Below are 22,074 nucleotides of genomic sequence, written 5' to 3'. Positions count from 1 at the left end.
AGATTAACCATTAATTTTCAATTTCTTTCTTAATAACCTAAAGATAAAAGTTGCAATTTTCAAAATAGCCAACACTTTCAGTGGTCTGTTCACCAGTTTTCCAAGATCCCTTTCTCTATGATCTTCACCAGTGAAGCTCTATATTGGAGATTAAATTTAGGGGTGTTTTATTTTGGGTCTCAATTTATATTATCTTGCTTTTACTTTTATTGAACATTTTTGCCATTTTAACACCCATTTTTCCTTGTTTTTTCTCTTGTTTGATGAGTTAGTGGGAGCCTTTCATTGTACACTTCTGAGAGAGATTTCGCAAATATAGGCCTTAATTTCAGGGCTGTACATATGTGTGTTATATATACTGTACTTCTACAAGTTTATTTTTAGACAATGAGTGGGAAAAATTGCAACAGGAGGACTAGATTAATATGTCCAGTTTACAAGACAAGGACTTTGAAAGGGAATGCAATCTTGGTAATTAAGCTATGAATAGCACTGCAGATACAAAGGAAGAAGTAAGAGATTACGTATTTTTCACTCAGATCTCATTGAGTCCTTACTGTATAATGTAGGCTTAGCTGTTTTCTAACCATTCAGGTGCTGATCGCAACATAAACACTCTTTTCAAGATAATTTGAATTAGTCACTTAAGCAAAACTCTGAAGCCGCTAATTACACCAGCACTTAAAAGCAAGAGGCCTGAATGAATGGCACTCTCTTGATTGGACTTTGGAAACGTTTAGTTGTACTGAAATGCAGCCAAACAAAAAAGTCCACTTTGAGCCAAAAGATTTCTTCCTTCTGAAAATGTATACATGAAGCTATTTCTTTGTCTTGTTGCAAAGAGTTGCAAATAAATGTTTTTTTACCTTGAGATTTATCTTCATGCAGATGATGGGACAACATACAAACCTAATGATAGAACTGCAGACATGTTTTTAACTTTGCAGACAATAGAGCTGCTCTTTGACTCTTAACTGTAAAGTTGTTATTTGTTACAGTTACAGCCAACATCATTATCCACTTTTATTTATAGCCAGGGTTGTTGATAAAAATAATCAGTTGCAATATCACACAGTAGAGAATTATTTTATTCAAAGGATTTGTGACTTATTATTGTAATTACAGTACTGAAATTATCAGAAGCTAGTTAAAGAAGAATAATGTTATAAACCGCAATATATGACACAAAACCAAATAAAAATTTTATAAGAAGATATGGCTTATGAAGGCAGTGACAGGAATAGGGCATTATAAACAATATTCATTTTCTTCTGTTTTTTTTATCCCCTCTTATTGTAAAATAAGGATTTTTTTTTTCAACAGAAAATTTAACCTTACAAGTTTAATATTCTAAGGACATGGTCACCTCAGTTTTGCTTGATCTCTATAGAGTTACTATTTGTTTACAATAATAAGGTGACCAACTTTTTTACAATGAAAAGGAGGACAAATAAATTGGAAAAAATATATCGTAAATAAAAGAAATATTTTATTCATTGCAACAATAATACACTAAAATATGATATCTGCATAATAAAAACATTTGCAACATTTTATATTGTAATTATGCTTACATGCCTGTTAATTATTATTTAAATGAGTACTTTTCCATTGAATTAATATTTTTTGTCAATGTATCATCTTCTAACAATATATTGGAAATATCTGAACAAGAAATATCCTTCATATTGAATTTTACAGCAAGTGCTGCAGCTAGAGTATCAACATTCAATCTCGATTTCTCACTTGTCGAAAAATCATTGGCAATTGAAAAAAAACTCTTTCAACTGCTGCATTAGTTCCAGAGTAGCACAACGTAATTTGAACAAGTATAAATAAATGTTCACATGGAATATGTTCATTTTTGAAATGGCTGAAAATATCCACCCATCTTTTATCAATTTCAACATGCTGATTTTCCCATTGTATTAATTTTTCAGAATTTAAATATACATTCAGTCTTCTAATTTCTTCAAAGAGAAATTTCTTCCAATTTCTTAAAATAGACGACAATTGTCATCTATTTTAATGTCTAGCATTTCTTTAGATAAAAATTCAACACAAGATTCAATATCTGTTCAATATACTTGCGATGAAGTAAAAAAACACCATTAAAAACTGTTTAATAAAACATGAATTGTACTTACCTCTGTGTAATTGAATATTCACTGAGAAAGAAATAATTACCGTGAGTCATTCAATTGCCGACGTGCCATGAGTCTACTGCGTGCGTATGTGCCGTGTTGTGTTTCGGTAAGAAGTAAACAAAGCCACTTGCACGCGGCACTCTCTCTCAAGGTCTCCCGTTCGGAGCGCATACTGCACTATACCGAGTCTTGACGAATTGTCATGTCAAATACAAATACGTCACATAACGCGCAACAGATTAGTCTTCAAATATAAAAAAGGAGGACATGTAGGAGGACACTTTTCGAGGGAGGACAGAACTTACAAAAGAAGGACTGTCCTCCCTAAAGGAGGACGGTTGGTCACCTTAACAATAAGAATGTTTTATTGTAACTTTGTGAAAGGCCAAATACAATATATAGTTGTATCAAAAGTCAGGCCCCATAGACAATTCATATAAATTGCATTCAGATTGGTTGCCATTTTCTTTTTTACATGTTTGATGTAGATCTTTGATGTACAGTAACCTTTTTCCGTAAAAAATATTAATAAAAATATTGTGATTTGACCGACTTTTGATGTAACCTATATATTAGATGGTAAAAGGTAAAGCTTCCCCTCACACATATGTGCTAGTCATTCCTGAATCTAAGGGGCAGTGCTCATCTCTGTTTCAAAGCCAAAGAGCCAGCGCTGTCTGAAGATGTCTCCGTGGACATGCAGCCAGCATGACTAAACGCCGAAGGCGCATGGAACACTGTTACCTTCCCACCAAAGGTGGTCCCTATTTTTCTACTTGTATTTTTACATCCTTTTGAACAGCTGGGTTGGCAGAAGCTGGGACAAGTAATGGGAGCTCACTCTGTTACACTGCACTAGGGATTCAAACTGCCAAACTGCCAATCTTTTGATTGACAAGCTCAGCATCTTAGCCACTGACCCAATGCATCCCCTATGTATATTAGATAGTTGATGATAAATCTCTATCACTGAGAGATGTTGAAATTTGAATATACCATATTTTTCGGAATATAAGACGCACCAGAGTATAAGACACATCAAGGTTTTGAAGAGGCAATTTTTTAAAAAAGTAGGTAAAGAAATAGAGGGATAGAGAGGGAGAGAAAGAGCGAGAAATACAGTAGGGAGGGAGAGAGAGAGAGTAAGTAGGTAGGTAGGTAGGTAGGTAGGTAGGTAGGTAGATAAAGGGAGAGAGAGAGAGAGAGAGAGAAATAGAGAAATAGAGAAATAGACAAATGCAGTAGATAGGTAGGGAGAGAGAGAGAGAAGGTAGGTAGGTAGGCAGATGGAGAGAGAGAGAGAGAGAGAGAGAGAGAGAGAGAGAGAGAGAAATACAGTAGATAGGTAGGGAGAGAGGGAGTAGGTAGGTAGATAGAGGGAGAGAAAGAGAGAGAGTAATACAGTAGGTAGGTAGGGAGAGAGGGAGAGTGGGTAGGTAGGTAGATGTTTCCAGGTGTATTTATCCATGTGCTGGAGAAGGAAATCACTGACAATCTGCAGCACCTAAGACTTGTTTCTGCTGGCACAGCACTTGATCAATCTAATTCTCATCAATCACTCTAACTAAAGTGCTTTCCGAAAGGGGGAAAAAAGTTTTTGCATTCTGCAAACCTCCCATTTTCTTTTTTTTAAAAAAGGCATGAATAGCCTTGGGGGGCTTGCAGAGTGTTCCTGGGGGGGAGGGCAAAAATGAGAAAAAAAGGCCCTTTTTTTGCAAAAAAGCGCCCGTTTTTTGTCAAAAAAATTGCATGCATAGCCTTATGGAGTGCTGCTGGGGGCTGGGGGGGCAAAAACAGTCCATTGTTTGCTCATTTCTGCCCTCCCCAGCCCCCAGAAGCTCTCTGAAAGCCTCCATAAGGGTATGCACAGCCATTTTTGTGAAGGGGCCGGGCTTCGGGAGGCAAAAAATGCTGTATTCGTTGTATAAGATGCACCCAGATTTTCAGCCTCTTTTTTGAGGAAAAGGGTGCATCTTATACTCCGAAAAATATGGTAATAGTTGATATAACTGCTGAGATTCGAAGATGTGTCATGTTTTGCCTATGGAAAAATGTCCCAGAAAACTGCAGTCTTCTCTTGATTATTTGCCATAAGCTAAATAAATAATAATTTTGATTTATTTAAGGACCAATAAAATGGGTAGACTAATAGCAAGTAGACAATTGTCACAAAGATGTGCCACAAAATAACTAAGAAAATTTAATGAAAGGGCACAACAACTCTAAACTTAAATCTCTAGGAATTGATGCCTGGATCAGATGAAAAATGAAATTTCTTGACTTAGATGAACATTCTGGCTACCACAGATAATCTTTGGCCAACCACTCATTCAGCTATTTTGATGTCTACTGTCTCTTAGCTGTTTAACATATTGATATATATTTCTGTAAAGAGAAAAATAAGAAAGTACTGGTAGTTTGAACTGATTTATAAACTGATATTTACATTTTAGTAAAAGGCGTAATGATAATAAATTAAAACTTCTTTGCTCTGTAAAGTGCATGGAAATTATGTTTGTATCCATTTAAAAAAAAGTCTCCTTTCATTGCTTCTTTATAGGTTTAAATGTATTGCCCAAATACTCTATTCTTTGGGAATATACTGTAGTATGTTCATTTCAGCCTATATGTATAAAACATGGGTTTAATGGTATTTGTGTGGATTAATCTTTCTAGCTTAAGTATGGTGCTGCTACTTTGCCTTAATTACAGTCATTAATCAAACATCATTATATAACATTGCAAAGAGACACCACGGGTGTTGATGTTATGAAATTGCTTATGAAATGTTTTTGTTTGGATTCTGGTTGCTTTTAGATATTTTGTCGGGTATCTTGTGATGGGTTAGCTTTCTTCAAATTGCAAGTAGCTCTAAAAGCTTTACTCATGCTGTGCTCTATCCTGAAGCATAACTGAGGTAGCTATGTCCTGTAGGGGTTAGCAGGTTGGTTTCTGTATATACTGTAACTCTTGACTGGGGCAAGCAATGAGAAGCTGATATTCACAGCAGTGCTACTGAAGTCTACTTCTCTCTCTCTCTCTCTCTCTCTCTCTCTCTTCTCTCTCTCTCTCTCTCTCTCTCTCTCTCTCTCTCTCTCTGTGTGTGTGTGTGTGTGTGTGTGTGTGTAAAAGCTGATCCAGCCTTGTTGGTTTGGACATCTGCTGGGAGCTAACTCTTCCGCCAAGGTGTTGACTATCATCTTTAAAGCGCTCCATGGCACAGGATCTAGGTATCTGCGGGATCGCATCCTACCCCATACATCCCTGCGGCCGATTTGCTCTCACAGAGAGGGACTCTTCCGGGTGCCGTCCACTAGGCAGCGCCAGCGGGCGATGCCCAGGAGTAGGGCCTTCTCTGTGATGGGCCCAACCCTCTGGAATGACCTCCCCCCTGACATCAGAATAACCACCGATCTCCGCTCCTTCCCCAAGAAACTTAAGACCCACCTGTTCAACTTAGCTGGCCTGGCCTAACCGTAGTTTTAATCTTTCTAGCCTGTATTTTATATTTTTAGGGGTAGTCTTTTTAGGTTGCTTTTTAATTTTTATTACTGTACAGCCTAACATTTAATCTGATTTTAGGGGTATTTAAGATTATTTTTTTTGTACATGGTTTTTAGCTTGCTGTCTGTACACCGTCCTGAGTCCCCTTGGGGAGAGGGGGCGGTCTATAAATTCAATAAATTCAATTCAATTCAATTCCTCTGCTGCCAACTTGCTGTTTGGGAAAGAGAGAAGAGGGTTTTTAGAAAGAAAAGGTTAGCAAGAAGAAGACATTGCATTATATAAAGTATATTCATGAATCTGGAAACACTAAGTATTCACCCAGTGTCTGGGCTAAAAAAGCATTTTCAGCCCTTTCAAAATTTTTGCAAACTATCAGCTTACCTAACAAAACTCACAACCCTGCCTTTCCCATTAGGTTGATGCTAGTTCCTTACTTTTGCCCCCCTGACTACCATGGGTATTGAAAAGTATATGAATCGAAGCTAAATATGGTAACTCTCAGAATGCTGTTCATTCCCATTCACTCCAGCTCAGATTATACTAGGTTTATTTCTTCTATGAAAGAATGACTTTTTTACTCTCCGTAAATACGCTTTGCTTCAGTATTTCTTTACTATTTGCATAATAATCTTGCACAGAATATTAATGGCATGTCTTCCTTTTATAACAATACTTTTAATGAATTTTTAGCAGTAATAAAAGATAATACAAAATGAAATAAGAAAAGAAAGAAAAAGTAAAAGGTGTAGGAAGTGCAGAAAATTTTAAAAAGAGAGAGATTGAAAGAGAGAAAACCAGAAAGAAAAACATAAAGATTATTTTTGATCTTCTTTACACCAATTACAAGTAAACTTAATATTTCTCTTCCCCTTTATAGTTACATTACATAGATCACTTCTTCCCATATCTCTTATCTGCTGATTCCATCAGCAAAAACAGTAATGGTTCTATCCAACTTCACCAAAAGGTCCTTAAAGGATTTTCAGGATTTTATAAGAATATTTATTATCTTAACTCTACTCAAACAAGATCATTTGATATTATTTTCTTTTGTGCAATTCTTAATCCTTAATTTGACCTTAAGGTGCTATTGTAGGATGTGGTTGCCATCCGTATTTTCTTCTTCCTATTGTAGAAATTTTTTGAAAGTTTCAACAGCCTACTTCGTTGTTTTTCATCTCTTGACGTAATAACTGTATTTCCTCTCTACTTTACATCTCTCTTATTTTCCACCTCTATTTTGTTTTGCAAGACATCCACTTTGACTTTAATTTTGTTTACTAGTCCATTCAGTCATCCTTAAAGATTCTTCCAACTTATTTTCAATCTCAACATTTTTCTCTTTGTTGAAATCTCTTTTAAGCAATTTGTTCACATAAGCCGATATTGTTGCTGTTGTTGTAGCTGTGAATTTCTTTCCTGATTCCATGATCCTTTGAAATCTTTCAGATATAATACGTTTTCTGTCATCCTGTAAGTGTCAACTTCAAAGCATGATTTTGCTGTCCTTTCATTGTTTTTCTAGTAATATCATTACATCAAGAACAAAAAGAAAATATTTTTTTTTCTTTTCCACCCTCTCTAGTTTTATGACTTTGGTCTCCTCTAAAACTCTGTATTTCTCTGATCACATGGTCTGTTTCAAATTTCTTTTATGTCTTCATTTTTCAAATTAACCAATTGTGTCCTCATTGACAGTCTAAAAAGTTGTTAATTAAAAAAAAACTTTACCAGAAGTCATATGATTTTAAATTTAATGGATTCTTTACTCTGTTTAAACCTTTCTTAATTGAAATTCTATCAAGTATTTTGCCATTAATCGTAAATTCCTTAAATTGCTATATAACTCTTTGCTTTGAACTGAAAGGGAGGATCACTCACCATCAATTTATTATGACTTGCTGTTCCAAAGATCTTTATTAGCATTAGAATAGTTTTAATAGAAAACTGTTATAGAAAATAAGGTTTAGCAAACTCCATGTCATTATAGGCTCTACTGCAACTGGAACCTGTCATTGTTCCTGCACCTTTCAAACCCACAAATCAATCATAATCCTGTGTTCTCCTTGCAAGGAGCAAGTGTCCGGAGCATGTGGGCAATCTCTGGAGAGGCACTGTTGACCCAGGCACATTCCCAAACATTAGTCTACATAACAGCATCATCTTTGCTCTTGGAGATGACTTAGATTAATGTTTATAGACGGATATAGATATGGGTGATATAAATATTATAGATATACTGTAGATAGATATAAATATTAATGTAGTTTTCAGTACACACTTTACATATGAACAGAGAGCATGAGAAGTGGTCTAGGAAAAAAAATCTTCATAATAACAAAGAAGAGGGAGTCAGACTATTCTCCAAAGCACCTTAGAGTAAAACAAGAAGCAACGGATGGAAACTAAACAAGGAGAGAAGCAATTTAGAACTGAAGAGAAATTTCCTAACGGTTAGAACAATTAATCAATGGAACAGCTTGCCTCCTGAAGTTGTGAATGCCACAACACTGGAAGTTTTTAAGAAGATGTTGGATAACCATTTGTCTAAAGTGGTGTAGGGTTTCCTGCCTAAGCAGAAAACCCTAAGGTCTCTTTCAACTCTGTTATTTTATTCTATTCTATAATAATGTATGCTACTTGCCAGGATTTGTCTAAAAAAACAAAACAATACACAGTTCATTGTACGGGTACCCAAAGCTCATTCACACCCATTCTAAATCTCAATCATTGTCTGGGAAAAATAGAATTAAAGCAATAGTTTTATAAAGTTCTTAAATAATAACTTTTAAATATTTTTAAAACATCAGCAGCTATGTTTGTTTGTGTGTGGTGTTTGTTTCTTTAGATGGATTTTTTTCTCTTTGAATTGTTGACTCACACTGGCTAATATTAGAATCCTAAGCTCTTGCTGTAATTACACTGAAAAATAATAATTAAATAAAGTTTGCCACAATTTAATCACTGTCCTTAATTTTGCCAGATATAAATTTCAGCTTCTTTAAACTTTTGGGGAAAGTAAATCTGCCACAAAAGTGATAAATTGCGTAGTTTTAAAATAATCCTCTTTAAGCAGTTGATTTTCCTTTAATTATGTTAATCCTTATTAAGAAACTATAATTCTGCTAGTAATGCATAGAAAAGCTGCATAGCGGACTAATGCATAAAAAAGCTTGTAGCTAGCATAAAAGTGGAAATATTATGCAAATACATGATTGTAGAGTATTTTCTGTGCATTAGTAATCCTTATGTATCTGAACAGAATTAAACTGCTTATTAATTACCCTTTTCTATTATTTTTAGGTCCTGAAAAAATAGAATTCAAGTGTCCCCTGAATCATATCAAATGTATTGGCTCAAACAGATGTATTCATCTGTCTCAACTCTGCAATGGCGTTTATGATTGTCCTGATGAGTATGATGAAGGAGTGCATTGTCGGGGTAAGTGACTTTGGGGATATGCAAAGAAAATGCCTGGATATTTTACGAAAGAATGTTTATCAGTACAAATATAACATATATCTATATATCTATATCTATATCTATATCTATATATATCTACAGCAAGCTAGAAACTCTCCTTTGCCTACTTTTCTTTGTACCACTAGTTAAGTGCTTTCCTTGTCATATCACATTTCATAATACCAATATATGAGTGTATGTAATGGAGTGTAGTAGGCTGGATTCCCAGGAGGAAGGAGAGATACATTACAGAGTAGTAAAAGACAGCTCAGTACAGTTATTTTGTGTGAGAGAAAGAGATTGAAGAGAGTCCCTCCACAATAGTTCTCAGAGTACATGGTAGTTGCAGATAGTAGAGTGCTTCAATTTGGCAAGATTCTGTCTATAAATGTGGAACAATAAAGAACTCAGCTTAGAAGCATCCCTACATATCTATCCTGATTTTTGGGCGTGTAGTATTACATATCAATATAGCTTTCTCATTCCAGCAAATCTGAAATTTGTATTTTCTTTTTATTTCAATAGCAGTTGTCCAGGCTAATCCAATCACAGTATTTTTGGTTATTGCTTTTCCTGTAATTGCTTCCTTCTTCGATCCATAAACAATATCCTTTGTATTGACTCCATCTTGCTATGAGACTTCTGAAGTTATCATGTTCTATCTATCTATCTATCTATCTATCTATCTATCTATCTATCTATCTATCTATCATCTATCTATCATCTCTATCTCTATCTCTATCTCTATCTCTATCTCTAATTCTAACTCTATCTCTATCTCTATCTCTATCTCTATCTATATCTATATCTATATCTATCTATATCTATATCTATATCTATATCTATATCTATATCTATATCTATATCTATATCTAATTACAAGCATACAAAATACACACATATAAAAGTTGTACACTACATTTACACATTTGTGTAAACATGTTCTACATCTTATTATCTCATCATCTGTTCTACTAAAGTCCTTCTCCAAGTTACTTTATCATCTCTCATTTTCCTGTGTACTGGAGTCAGCTCTGCCCCTTTTCTGTGCCTTCCCTTCTATATTAATCAGTGTATTTCTTCCTGCTCAACATTCTTTTATTCAGCACGTGTGTATTAAATTACCATTTTTGTGTTTCTTATTCATGTGTCAAATTCATTTGTCAAGTCTCTATCTCTCACCTCAACATGAGTACTTTAAAAAAAAAGAAGCAATATCATTGCAATTGTAATTGGCTATCATGATCAAATATTCAGTACTATATCCAATGTTGGAAAATGTATTGAAATCATATTTTTCAGATGACCTTCCATACCTGGAAGGTTAGCCTAATATGATATGACAGAATGAATTGTATTATCAGTCTTACAAGTTTAAACATAAAACATGTTAGATATGGGAATAACTGTACCCTGTACTATTTTATAGTGGTAGCAATATAATATTTCAATCTGTAAGCTATTGCCCATCTTCTTTGAATAAGATCCTGAAATTATTTTGAAAATAATGTTATAGAATGTATAAAACATCAGAAACAAGATTACTGCCTTCTTACCATGGTTTTAAGGGGGGAGGGTCAATTTTCCTCAGAAAGCCACATGAAACAGGCTCCCACTTTCCTATCCTTTGCAACATCCAGTTTACCAGTATTTGTTGTTATTACTGTAAAAATGAACTGTTCCTTTTATTAATATTTGTAGCTGCAAAGGTACTAAGGGGTAAAAGAAGCTAAAACCTCATTACAACAGTAGATAATGATGTTTATTTGTTGTACTAAACTTAAAAGTCAAGGAGATAAATGTTGTTATAGAATATAAAGTGTAGGTAAATTATCATTTAGAAGGGAGGGGAGGAGAAAGCAAAAGAAAAAAAATAAAGATTAAAAGGAAAGTTTTGTACAATACAACTTTATGCAAGATCTCTTCTTACTGTATAATATATTCCTAAATTCTGTTTTTGTGCTTAGATGTATTTATTCTTACCTGCCTCCCTCCCTCCCTTTTCTCTCCCTCCGTCCTTTCTTCCCTCTCCCCCTCCCTCCCTCCCTTTCCTGTTCTTCTCTTCCCTTCTCTTCTCTTTTCTTCTCTTTTCTTTCTTTTTTGAAATAAGGGACATTATAATGAAACTGCTATTTTCTTCATTATTGTTGAATGTGTGTGTGTGTGTGTGTGTGTGTGTGTGTGTTATTGATGAATCAAGGACATCCATCCCTTTCATCTTAATTTTTTTTAAAAATGTTATTTTATTTTATTAGAGCTCTTCAGTCTTGGTACCTGATTATATTAATGTGTATATTTGTATGTGTTGGACATTGCCTATAAAATATTTGTAACTTGCTCATATTTACTTTTCATTGTTGAACTGCATATTAGCTTTTTCTTTTTAAATAGCAAGTGATATAATGAGCTGAGTTATTTCTTTATTTTTTAGTTTAATCATTATTGAACCATTATTCCTAGTTCTTACTGAATATATTCAAGCTAATGGATCAGAATTGATGACTGCTTTGAATTCACCAAGCACAGGAAACTATGATGAATATAATGCAACATAATTGATTACCTTATTAAATTGACACTTTCTATGTAATTTAGCTAGAGATGAAATAGCTAGACATTTAAGTTTAGGCAGAAGAGGAAAAAATGAAATGTGTATTCAAAATGGGAAATTCAGAAGTTATTTTAAAAAATCTGATAATATTTAGAAAGTTTATATTTAAAAAGAAGCACATGCACACTGTCTTATAAAACTATTTTACAGAAGCACAGAGATATAAAACCAAATGCCAACCATGCATTTATTCACAGTTTTACATTCTGTTTGCCAAATTACAATTACAAATTCATCTCTTGCACTGTAAGGGGAATGTTCACCCAGGCAAGTATTTTAACCTTAGCTTTGTTCATGAAATGCTTTAAACAAGTAATCAATAATTTGAAGATGAACTTAGCTATAAAATGATACTGCAACAGTCATTGTAATTGTAATAGCAGTCACCCCTATATAGTTGAGGGCACAAAAATATTATAGAAAACAATTTCAACTAAATACTTATTTCCCATTATCAGATAGAAAACATTTAAATGCAGGCATCTATAGGTGCACAACAACACTTCTTCATCTATATTAATTCCACTTGTGTTTCAAGAGAGTGATTAAAGGATGGTACAGTATTTCAGTTCTTTCTGTATATAAATAATACTTCAAATAGGAAAAGTTAACATCTAGAACAGGGGTGTCAAACTCAAAGCCCAGGGGCCGGATCCAGCCTGCGGGTGCTTAGAACTGGCGCACAGGGCTATCCTGGAAAGAGAAAAGGACTGGCTCAAGGTGGCTCTGCCAGTAGGAGGCTCTCTGGAGCTCTTTGTTTTGCTAGCAGAGGATTGCAGGAGGCCAGCACAGCCAAAAAAAATAAAAGCTTGGGAGCCCATTCTTGCTGACAGAGCACTCAGGTCACTGCAGGAGTCCCCAACATGCGTTACATCAAGGTGGCTACCCCCACCTTGCCCACTCCCACCCCAGCCACCCAAGATCAAACACAACCCTGATGTGGCCCTCAATAAAATCAAGTTTGAGATAAGGGGAACTTCTTTTTTTTTTCAACACCTTAAAGAAAACTATGCCAGATCAAGAACAACTGAAAGTCTCCTTTGATTCAGACATAGTTTACAAGGCAGTATGAAGCACTATTGCTTGAGAAACTTAAACTACCTTTGGATCCCAAGTATGATTTTTAGGTCACAGTCCTAATTACCCTTCCCTGAGAGATTAACTTCCCTGAACCTGGTAGAACATTTTTCTGAAAATACTACAGAGTTAAATAGTTCATTGTCTTCAATTTCATTTTTTTTCCATTTTCCCCCCTCTATGTCTTTTCTAAATCATCCATTGTGGGGGAAGTAAATCTATGGAATAATTTGCTATTTGTTCAGGTTTATATTGACTGTTTCATTCTAAATCAAACTTTAAAAGTTTGAAAGAAATTGTTATAAACCAAACACTGAAACAAAGAAATATTGGGATGTTGAAGGAAGTCTAAGACAAAGAAACACAATAACAAAAATCCCAATATCTTTTTAAGATCTGTCAAGCTACACATTAAAAGAAACTCTCTTTGTCCTAAGGGAGCCCGATAGAAATGTGATCGGTCATTGTTCTTTAAAGTGTCAGTGGAGAGAAAAGAAAACTTCAAAAGGTTCAAAGATTCAAAAGAAAGTTGGGACGTGGTCTCTAAGATTACTGTAACTTTTAGTGCCCGCTCCTTTTAAAATTTAATTCATCACAAGTCTGGCCTGCATTCCAAAAAGTTCCCTGTTATCGATCAACAAAGTTGAATATACTTCACATCAGTTAAAGAAAGTAAGTTTATAAATACTGTACAGACTAGGGATTGCTGAGAAATCTTTCTGATGGTTGCAATGAACAACATTGCTTGAAGAAACAATATTGTTCTTGATTAACGGCAGAGATTCTGCCAGGTACTAACTATGGCTGGAGTGGTGAAGTGATTAAGATGTTGGGCTAGGATCAGGAAGATGTGGTCTTAAGTTCACCCTCAGCCCGGAAGCTCAATGAGTGATCTTGATCCAGATATTCTTACTTGGTGCGACCTACTTGAGAAGAATGTTGTTGCATGGAAAAATTGGAATACAGTGTGCTATGCATCCTGCCCAGAGGTGGGTTGCTATTTTTTTTTTACTATTGGTTTGGGAGCACGCACCGCTTCTGCGCATGCGCAGAAGCATCTGGGCATGTCGATGGAGCCTCCTGCTGCCGCTACTACTGGTTTGCCTGATCCAGGCCGAACTAGCAGCAACCCACCTCTGATCTTGCCCTAAAAAAAACAACCAATATAATATAATCTATAGCAGGGGTGTCCAAACTTGGGAACTTTAAGACTTGTGGACTTCAACTCCCAGAATTCCCCAGCCAGCCATGCTGGGAGTTGAAGTCCACAAGTCTTAAAGTTCCCAAGTTTGGACACCCCTGATCTATAGTGTGACATAGTATAGTAATAGTATAATATAGTATAGTTCAGTATAATTTCTGTTTATTACACTACATCTATCACATTATATTTATTATGCTATATCAAGTGAAGCTGAGAAGACTAAAGTAATTTTTTTATGATTCCATTTTTATAATGACATAATAAAAATGTATGAAGCGATTTTAAAAAAATACTCCCAAAACATATTTGAGCTCCCATGAAACTCCTCACGTTTCAAGCCAAATCAGATAGAAATTTTGGAGGAGGTAATATTTCCTTCACTTATCATCAAAATCAGCTGCTGTAATGCTTTTCATGTCTCAGCATTAAGCGGATAATGAACTGTCACAGGAAACAGTTGGGAGGTGTACTATAAGTTAAGCTCTTTGGAATACTGCATAGCTAAATGCTTCCCACAAGCTCTTTATACAGAAGGAAGTTGCGTGTCAAACATGCATGTTAAATTATTTTTCCCTGATACTCTTATCTTTCACAGAAGGGGAAATTGAGATACTGAAGAGGCATGCCATCTCTCAAGTGTGTTTTAAACTGGAGATGCAGATTGGATAGTGTCCTAATTAATATATTCTTTCTTTCCCCTCATAAAGTGTCACATGAAAAGTGAGCTCCTATAGACCAGCAAACTTTTCCTGATGGGAACATTCTGTCTATCACTTATTCCCTTCATTCCAGTATGGTTAGTTTTATAACTTCCACAGGGGTAATTTTAATTAAATCCTTCTCTTGCCGAAAAGTGAGATACAAATGTCATGAAAAATGTAATGTCTCTCTATTATTTTCCTAAATAACATAAAAATGCTAATGAAAGTTCAACAATAGTCTGCAAAAATTCTCTTTTATAGTTAAACCTTTGCACATTACAATAGACATTGGTTTTGTCAAGGGCATTCTTCAAACACACAGATTCACATATTCATGTTTGATGTTTGCAGAACATAAAACCTTTGTGGCCACAGTCTGAAGTGATGTAGCATGGCTAATTCTTTGAAATTACTTGCAGAATTCATTATGTCTGAAGATATCAATCTTTTCCCTGTGAAAAAATACAAAACAAAGAAAAAGAAAGGGGAATTATTAATTCTTATGTCTGAGTGCAACACAAGGGCAAAATAGACTGTGAAGGTAATCTACAAAATTGGTAATGTTAGTGATTAGCAAGATAAAATTGGATGAAAAAATTAAGTAAAACTTACAGAAAAGAGAAACAATTAAAGAAAGATAGGAAGGTGGAAATACACAGGGGAAATTTTGAGTGATTAATTATGAGAGAGTTGGATTTAAACACTGAAATTGGTTCCTGAAACATAGTTCTCCAAGTTAAGCTTAAGTGGCTTTCATGCAGACAAGTAGGGAGATTAATTCATCAAATTATAAGCAGTATTAGAAGTCTCCTATAGAATTTCAACAGAACTAAAAAAGAAAAAGAAAAATTGGAGAAGGTTGGAAATAACTTTTCATCATAGATTTCTAGAGGTAGATTATTTGGGGGAGTTGCATTAATTAAGTGGTAGAAAAGAAACTGTTCCCCCGCTTTCCTGCCCTCATAATAATCTTAGGTAGAAGGTTCACAGAGTACACAAATGGAAGGAATTGAACTTGGGAGAGGCAATGAAATAGATCATGCTTTTATACTTGTGTTTAGGTTAGATTTTGCATAAATCTCTAAATTTCGGCTGGCGGGAACGAGTAGATGGGTGTTAAGTTCTCGGACTTACGATGCTGTCAAAAGCATTGCTGGCTGCAGGACTCCCCTGATTGGCTAAGACACAAGCAGCCTTTCAGCGGGAAAACACAGCCTTCTGATTGGTTCAGCCGTCTGACAGCTACTATATAATCAGTTGTCAGACTGCCAATGTTGTTGCCGGTTAGGGAGTTGCATTGCACTTTGCACTGTTAGCTGTTACAATAAAGATTGTTTGTTACTGCAACTTGCCTCCCCTGAGTTCCTGCCAGCCTAATTCTCCATACAAAGCAATGGGCTTTTTCTACAGTGGCCTCTGCTGTATGGAAAATCCTCCTTTCAGGGGATTAGAATGGCTCCAACCCTGCTCGGCTTTCATAAGACTCTAAAAACCTGCCTATGTTGCTGAGCCTGAGGTGCTGAATGTGTTAAGGGCCCTGTTTCCTGGCTGTGTTGCTAAACTAGCCATGTACAGGTAGTCCTTGACTTACAACAGTTCATTTAGTGACCATTGAAAATTACAATGGCACTGAGAAAATGACTTATGACCGTTTTTCACACTTACGACCATTGCAGCACACACACACCCAAGGTCACATGATGAAAATTTGGATGCTTAGCAACTGGTTCATGTTTATGATGGTTGCAGTGCCCCCAAAGTCATGCGATCCCCTTTTGCGCCCATTTGACAAGCAAAGTCAATGGGGAAGCCAGATTCACTTAACAACTGTGTTGCTAACTTCACACCACTGCAGTGAATTACTTAACAACCATGGCAAGAAAAGTAATAAAATGTGGCAAAATTCACTTAACAAATGTCTCACTTAGCAGTAGAAATTTTAAGCTCAATTGTGGTCATAAATTGAGGGCTACCTGTGTCTCGGCAGCTATGTATATTTAATCTGGAGGCTTTTATTTTGTTGCGGTTGTTGTTTTAAAATGTTTTAGTGTTCTAATTGCGATATATATTTTTGAATTGGAAGCCACCCAGAGTCACTGACTGAGATAAGTGGCTTTAAAAATTGAATAAATAAACAAGCAAGCATATCATACATGCTAAATTGCTTGAGAAATTGTTTTAAATCAACAGGTAAAATTCTAGAAGCCTTATAGTTTTTCTTAGCTGCCTGGCAGGAAGCCAATTTCTCAGTAATAGAGATAAATGCTCTCATGTCTATATAAAATACACCACTTACCTTTAGTGAAAAATTTAGGCTGAAATATATGAGATATATGAGGAATAGAAAAAAATAATGATAATGATGAAAAAAATGATGTGTAATGATTGGTGGAACATTTTACACCCTCCTCCAACACACACACACGCACACACACACACACACACACAAACACACAAACACACACAGCATAAGAGCGAGCACTTGCCAGGAAAGGGAAAATGTTAATGTCCCAGATATAACATTTTAGAAGTTAAGGAGCTCCAGAAAATGGCACATTCCAGAATTTATCTATAACTACCCAGCCCCAGTTTAATCAGAATTTGATGTTAAAGATATATTGTAAGCCCCTAAGGCTTAAGAACATGCAAGCTCAGTGTTTTAAGATCTCAGTTTGTTCTGAATCAATGCCGAAACACCAGTGTTATAGAAACTGTGTATCCTTTGTAGTATTCAAGCATCGAATATTGCTTCCTGGAGTCTGGGTTTTTACTATTCATTCTGACTGTGCTGTAACCTTGAACTGTTTTTTAGTTCATCGCAACTCGCTAAAAACATCTCCACTCTGGTTAAGCTGATATGATTTCTTACAAGTAGGTTTCAAATCTTATTCAGAATATGGGGACCCAATGTTATATATTATAGTTACACACACACACACACACACACACACACCCGATGCTACTACATTTATCTGCTTCATCTGAAAATATATTTTTTTTTCATCAGTTTTTCACCATCTCTCAAAACACTTTCATTTCAGTCTACATACTCTATTGTTAATTCAAAAAGAATCTGTGGGATTTTTTAATGCTTTATTTACATTTAGAGGACCATAAGTCCTGAAAGGTAATTTAGACACTTTTTAGCTAATTAACCAGCAAAGAAATAAATAGGTTGCAAGAACATTTTATTCAGTAGCAAAATCCACTGGGACTGGCAGTTTATCTAAAGCACCAACAACTAAATCTATGTGGTTACTAAACTGCATTTGTTTTATTATCTTTTTTCGGCTTGGCTTCGCAAGGGTGAGAATTAGTTGCAAAGTTACTTTTTCATTTTCATCGTAAATGCAAATAGTCATTGTGCAATGTACCCACCATCCAGCTGCTTTCTCCATTCTCTATATTGTCCGTAAACATATATATTTCCCAAGTTTGTATGGTTTAAAAGAGAGAAATCAATGAAATTAAATCAATTAGCATTATTGCATAGGTTTTTTTTTATTTTAAAAAATGCTTATTGATCCCCTTCAGAGGACCTCATAACAATGTGCCTCCATTCAAACATGCATGCAGCATCTGTGACTTTATATGATGCACCTATTTTTGTTACTGGAGAAGTGTATTTTATGTGAAGTGTGAACAACATCAGGATTCTACCATGTTCACCACTAATACTGTACAACAAAAATACATCAGAGGAATTTTCCGAAGCTTGAGTGTGCCTCCACAGGATATTTTATTTACTTTTGGAAATTATATATTTTTTAAAAAAAGAAATTCATAAGGAAACTGTTGCAGTCTCACTGTTGTTGACAGTAAGAATAAGAACATTATGGAAATGAGCCACAGTTCAGGTTTTTGGATATTTGGCTGTCAAGAAGAAGGGTGACAGTGGCAAATGTACACCACATCTATCCAGTGGATTTTATACTCTACAGAGGAAAACATTATGCCTACATGCTACATCGTATATTCCTTCATTTTATACTTAATGGATCAGTGCTGCTTCCAATGATGTATCCTACTGGAACTGTATGCGACCTGTTAATTCATATTCAGTACAAAATTAAGTATAATAGCAGGTTATGTTGAAGGAGTCATAAACTCTTCCATGCAAGTCATGAGCAGTTTGTATAATGCTTCAAACTTGCAAAAGACCAACAATGATAATATGTTGATGCCTTATGTTTTCTCAAAAGACAAGCTTTTATAATGTTGAATGAGAAGTATAAGTATAATCTTTATTGTCATTGTACTTTAATACAACAAAATTGGTTTTAACCTCACTGGTGCAAAATTATAACATAAACGAAAAAAGAAAGAAAAAGAAAAAAACTATTGTGTGCATGGAGTGATTGTGGTTGTATTTAAATGTCTCACAGCCCAAGGATAGAAACTATATTTAAACCTATTTGTTCGGCTGGCTATACTTTGATGCCTTCTGCCTGATGGTAGAAGTGCAAAGAGACACTGACCAGGATGTGAATAATCTCTGAGTATCTTCCTTACACTGTTAAAGCAGCGAGATCTGGCGATGTCATCCAGTGGTGTCAGAGGGCAACCAATGGTTTCTTGTGCCAAATTGATCACTATCTGTAGTGCCTTCTTGTCCGCAGCTGTTAAACCAGCATACCATACTGTAATACAATATGTGAGGACACTTTCTATGGTGGACCGATAGAAAGAGGTCATCAGCCGTTGTTCCACCTGATTTTTTGCAGGACTCTAAGGAAATGAAGTCTCTGTTGGGCCTTTCCAATCACCAAAGATGTGTTGTTTTTCCAGGTGAGATCTTGACTAATAAGCACTCCAAAGGATTTAAAAGAGGAAACCCTCTCTACCCGTCCCCCCCTCGATATACAGTGGGGCAGGCTCCACTCTGTGCTTCTGGAAATCTAGCACCATCTCCTTTGTCTTACTAGTATTTAGATGTAAGTTGTTTCTTGAGAACCATGCGGATACCTTCTGGACTTCTTCCCTGTATGCTGATTCGTCCCCTCCAGTTATGAGACCCAACACTGTTGTGTCATCTGCAAACTTTATTATGATGTTGGATGGATCAGAGGAGATGCAGTCATATGTATACAGTGAGTACAGGTGTGGACTGAGCACACAGCCCTGAGGGGAGCCTGTGCTGAGCTTCAGCGTGGAAGATGTAAAGGACCCAACCCTTAATGTGTGTGGACAATCCGTCAGGAAATCTTTGATCCATTCACAAGTGAGGGGAGGGAAATAGCTTTTCAATGAGAATTCCTGGTAAGATGGTGTTAAAGGCCAAGTTATAGTCTATAAAAAGCATTCTGACATAATTCCCAGATTTCTCAAGGTGGCTCAGCGCAATATGTAGAGCAGTGGTGATGCCGTCCCCTGTCGACCTGTTGCTTCTATAAGCAAACTAGTGTTGATCAAAATTTGGTGGAAGACAGGACCTGAGGTGTTGTAGGACCAATCTCTCAAAGCACTCAAAGAGAAATTTCTGATATAAAATTCATCCATTTTCATAAAGCTTTTCAACATTATTGTACACGAGCTTACGAAAGATTCCCCCCCACAGACAATGTTTGTGCATGCTTATTGAAAACAAACCCAGCCATAGTAACTTGACTTTTTATAACTTCAGTTGTTTCTAAATATTTTTTTTAAATTAAAACCTTGTACTTTTAATAACTTTTAAAAACTTTTCCACAACACCTCTAATTTTCTTGTCATGTTTCTGATGATAATTATAAATCATTCTGACATATTTTGTTTTAGAGTTGCAAGAAAGAATGAAGACAAACTGAAGTTCGTTCAGTTCCCCACTTGTTTTCTGCAGCATAGATAAAAGGACTCAAATTTATTTTTTCTGGGATGCTGCTAAATGTTGAACATTTCCCAGCAATTTAAATGAAGGCTTAGTGATAAATTAAGCATCCTTAAAAATGTCAACTCTACTGTACAGATTCTCTGTAAATGGTTTTTTGTTACAATATACTTGTAATATAACAGTCACTATCTTGTTTGGTTGTTTTATTTCATATCCCTTTTGGAGATGGAGTCATACCTGCTTTCTCTAAATCACTCGAAGTAACAAAAGAAAATGTCATGTAGTTTCTTTAGGATTTGCAAATCTGAGGGGAAATAGTTATATTATTTCTTTATGCTGAAAGAAAGCTGCTGCCCATCATCTTTGATGCAAGAAAAATTGAGGATATTCTTACCCAAAGGAAATGTTGTGTTGTCTAGGTGTAAATGCCACTACAACTGTGAGAAGAAAGGTTTTCAAAATGCCACTGGTGATTTTTTTTTAGCCATGGAACAATTGTCAGATCATCCTCTTACACTATTCTTATTACACTCCTGCTCTATATATCCAGACCTCTAACTAATTCTGATGACTCTTGTCTGATTTTACTATGAAGGCTAATAAGATTAGCTACCAGGAAAGGTAATAGCAATAGTACTTAGACTTATATACTGCTTTACAGCCCTCTTTAAGTGGTTTACAGAGTCATCATATTTTCCCCAACTATCTGGGTCCTCATTTTACCCACCTCAGAAGGATGGAAGACTGAGTCAAACTTGAGCCTGGTGAGATTTGAACTGCCAAATTGCAGGCAGTTGGCAGTCAGCAAAGTAGCCTGCAGTATTGCATTGTAACCACTGTGCTGTTATTATTTCAATTCAATTCAATTTCAATTTATTTGTGCTTCTAGACCGCCCCCTCTCCCAGAAGGGACTCGGGGCGGTGTACAGTCCATAGAGAATATCACAAAAATACAATAAAAATTTTAATATGTACAGTTTGGAGGAGGTTAAAATGCAATTAAAAGAACTGTACAAAGCTGAATAAATATAATTTTTTTAAAATCCCTAAAACAGACACAACAGATTAAAAAACCCTAATTATATATTGAGAGAGGGGGAGGGAAGAGAATGAGAATGAACTAAAACCAAGATTGGAGAGAATACTACTCTAGTAGTTGATCTAGATCTTCTGAGAAGCAATTTTAGATGGCCGTACTTTCTATTCCATTTTTTATTTAAGTAGAGTGCCATTTTCCCTACTCTACAGGCTACTTCTGGGTGCTGTGAGACTCAGCAGCATCCCTGCTTTGAGCACAATTCAGGTGGGAAATGGAAGGTTGCTGGGGTGAGTTTCTTTCCTGTGTTAGCCCTACTGACAGTCACAGAAGAAGGAGAAGGCTTATGGGTGAAATCAGTGGTATCTTTCCCAATGCTGAGGAAGGGAAAATGCATTCAGGGAATTTGCGAATCCATGGGTTTTGACCAATGTCCAGTTGTGAGAACCGTTGTTTCTCAGGCTTGTTACTGAACTAGTTTTTAATGTTTGCTTTTAATTTATTTCTGTTTTAATGTGTA

General features: G+C 35.7%; 1 protein-coding gene across 1 annotated transcript in view; it reads left to right on the top strand.

Annotated features, from left to right (window-relative positions):
• The window catches only part of LRP1B (LDL receptor related protein 1B), a gene marked incomplete at its 5' end in the record, with an annotated part of 698,113 nt that overhangs the window by 150,467 nt on the left and 525,572 nt on the right, over window positions 1-22,074 (top strand). Inside the window, one exon of the mRNA XM_081955361.1 lies at window positions 8,958-9,095. Within this exon, the coding sequence (XP_081811487.1) occupies window positions 8,958-9,095 (138 nt within the window). The remainder of the gene's footprint in view (window positions 1-8,957; window positions 9,096-22,074) is intronic.

This window comes from Natrix helvetica (assembly GCF_964273705.1).
Source record: "Natrix helvetica genome assembly, chromosome: 1".
In the NCBI taxonomy this organism is placed as follows: Eukaryota; Metazoa; Chordata; class Lepidosauria; order Squamata; family Natricidae; genus Natrix; species Natrix helvetica.
Note: the sequence above shows the minus strand (reverse complement) of the source record. Positions and strands in the feature narration are given on the sequence as shown.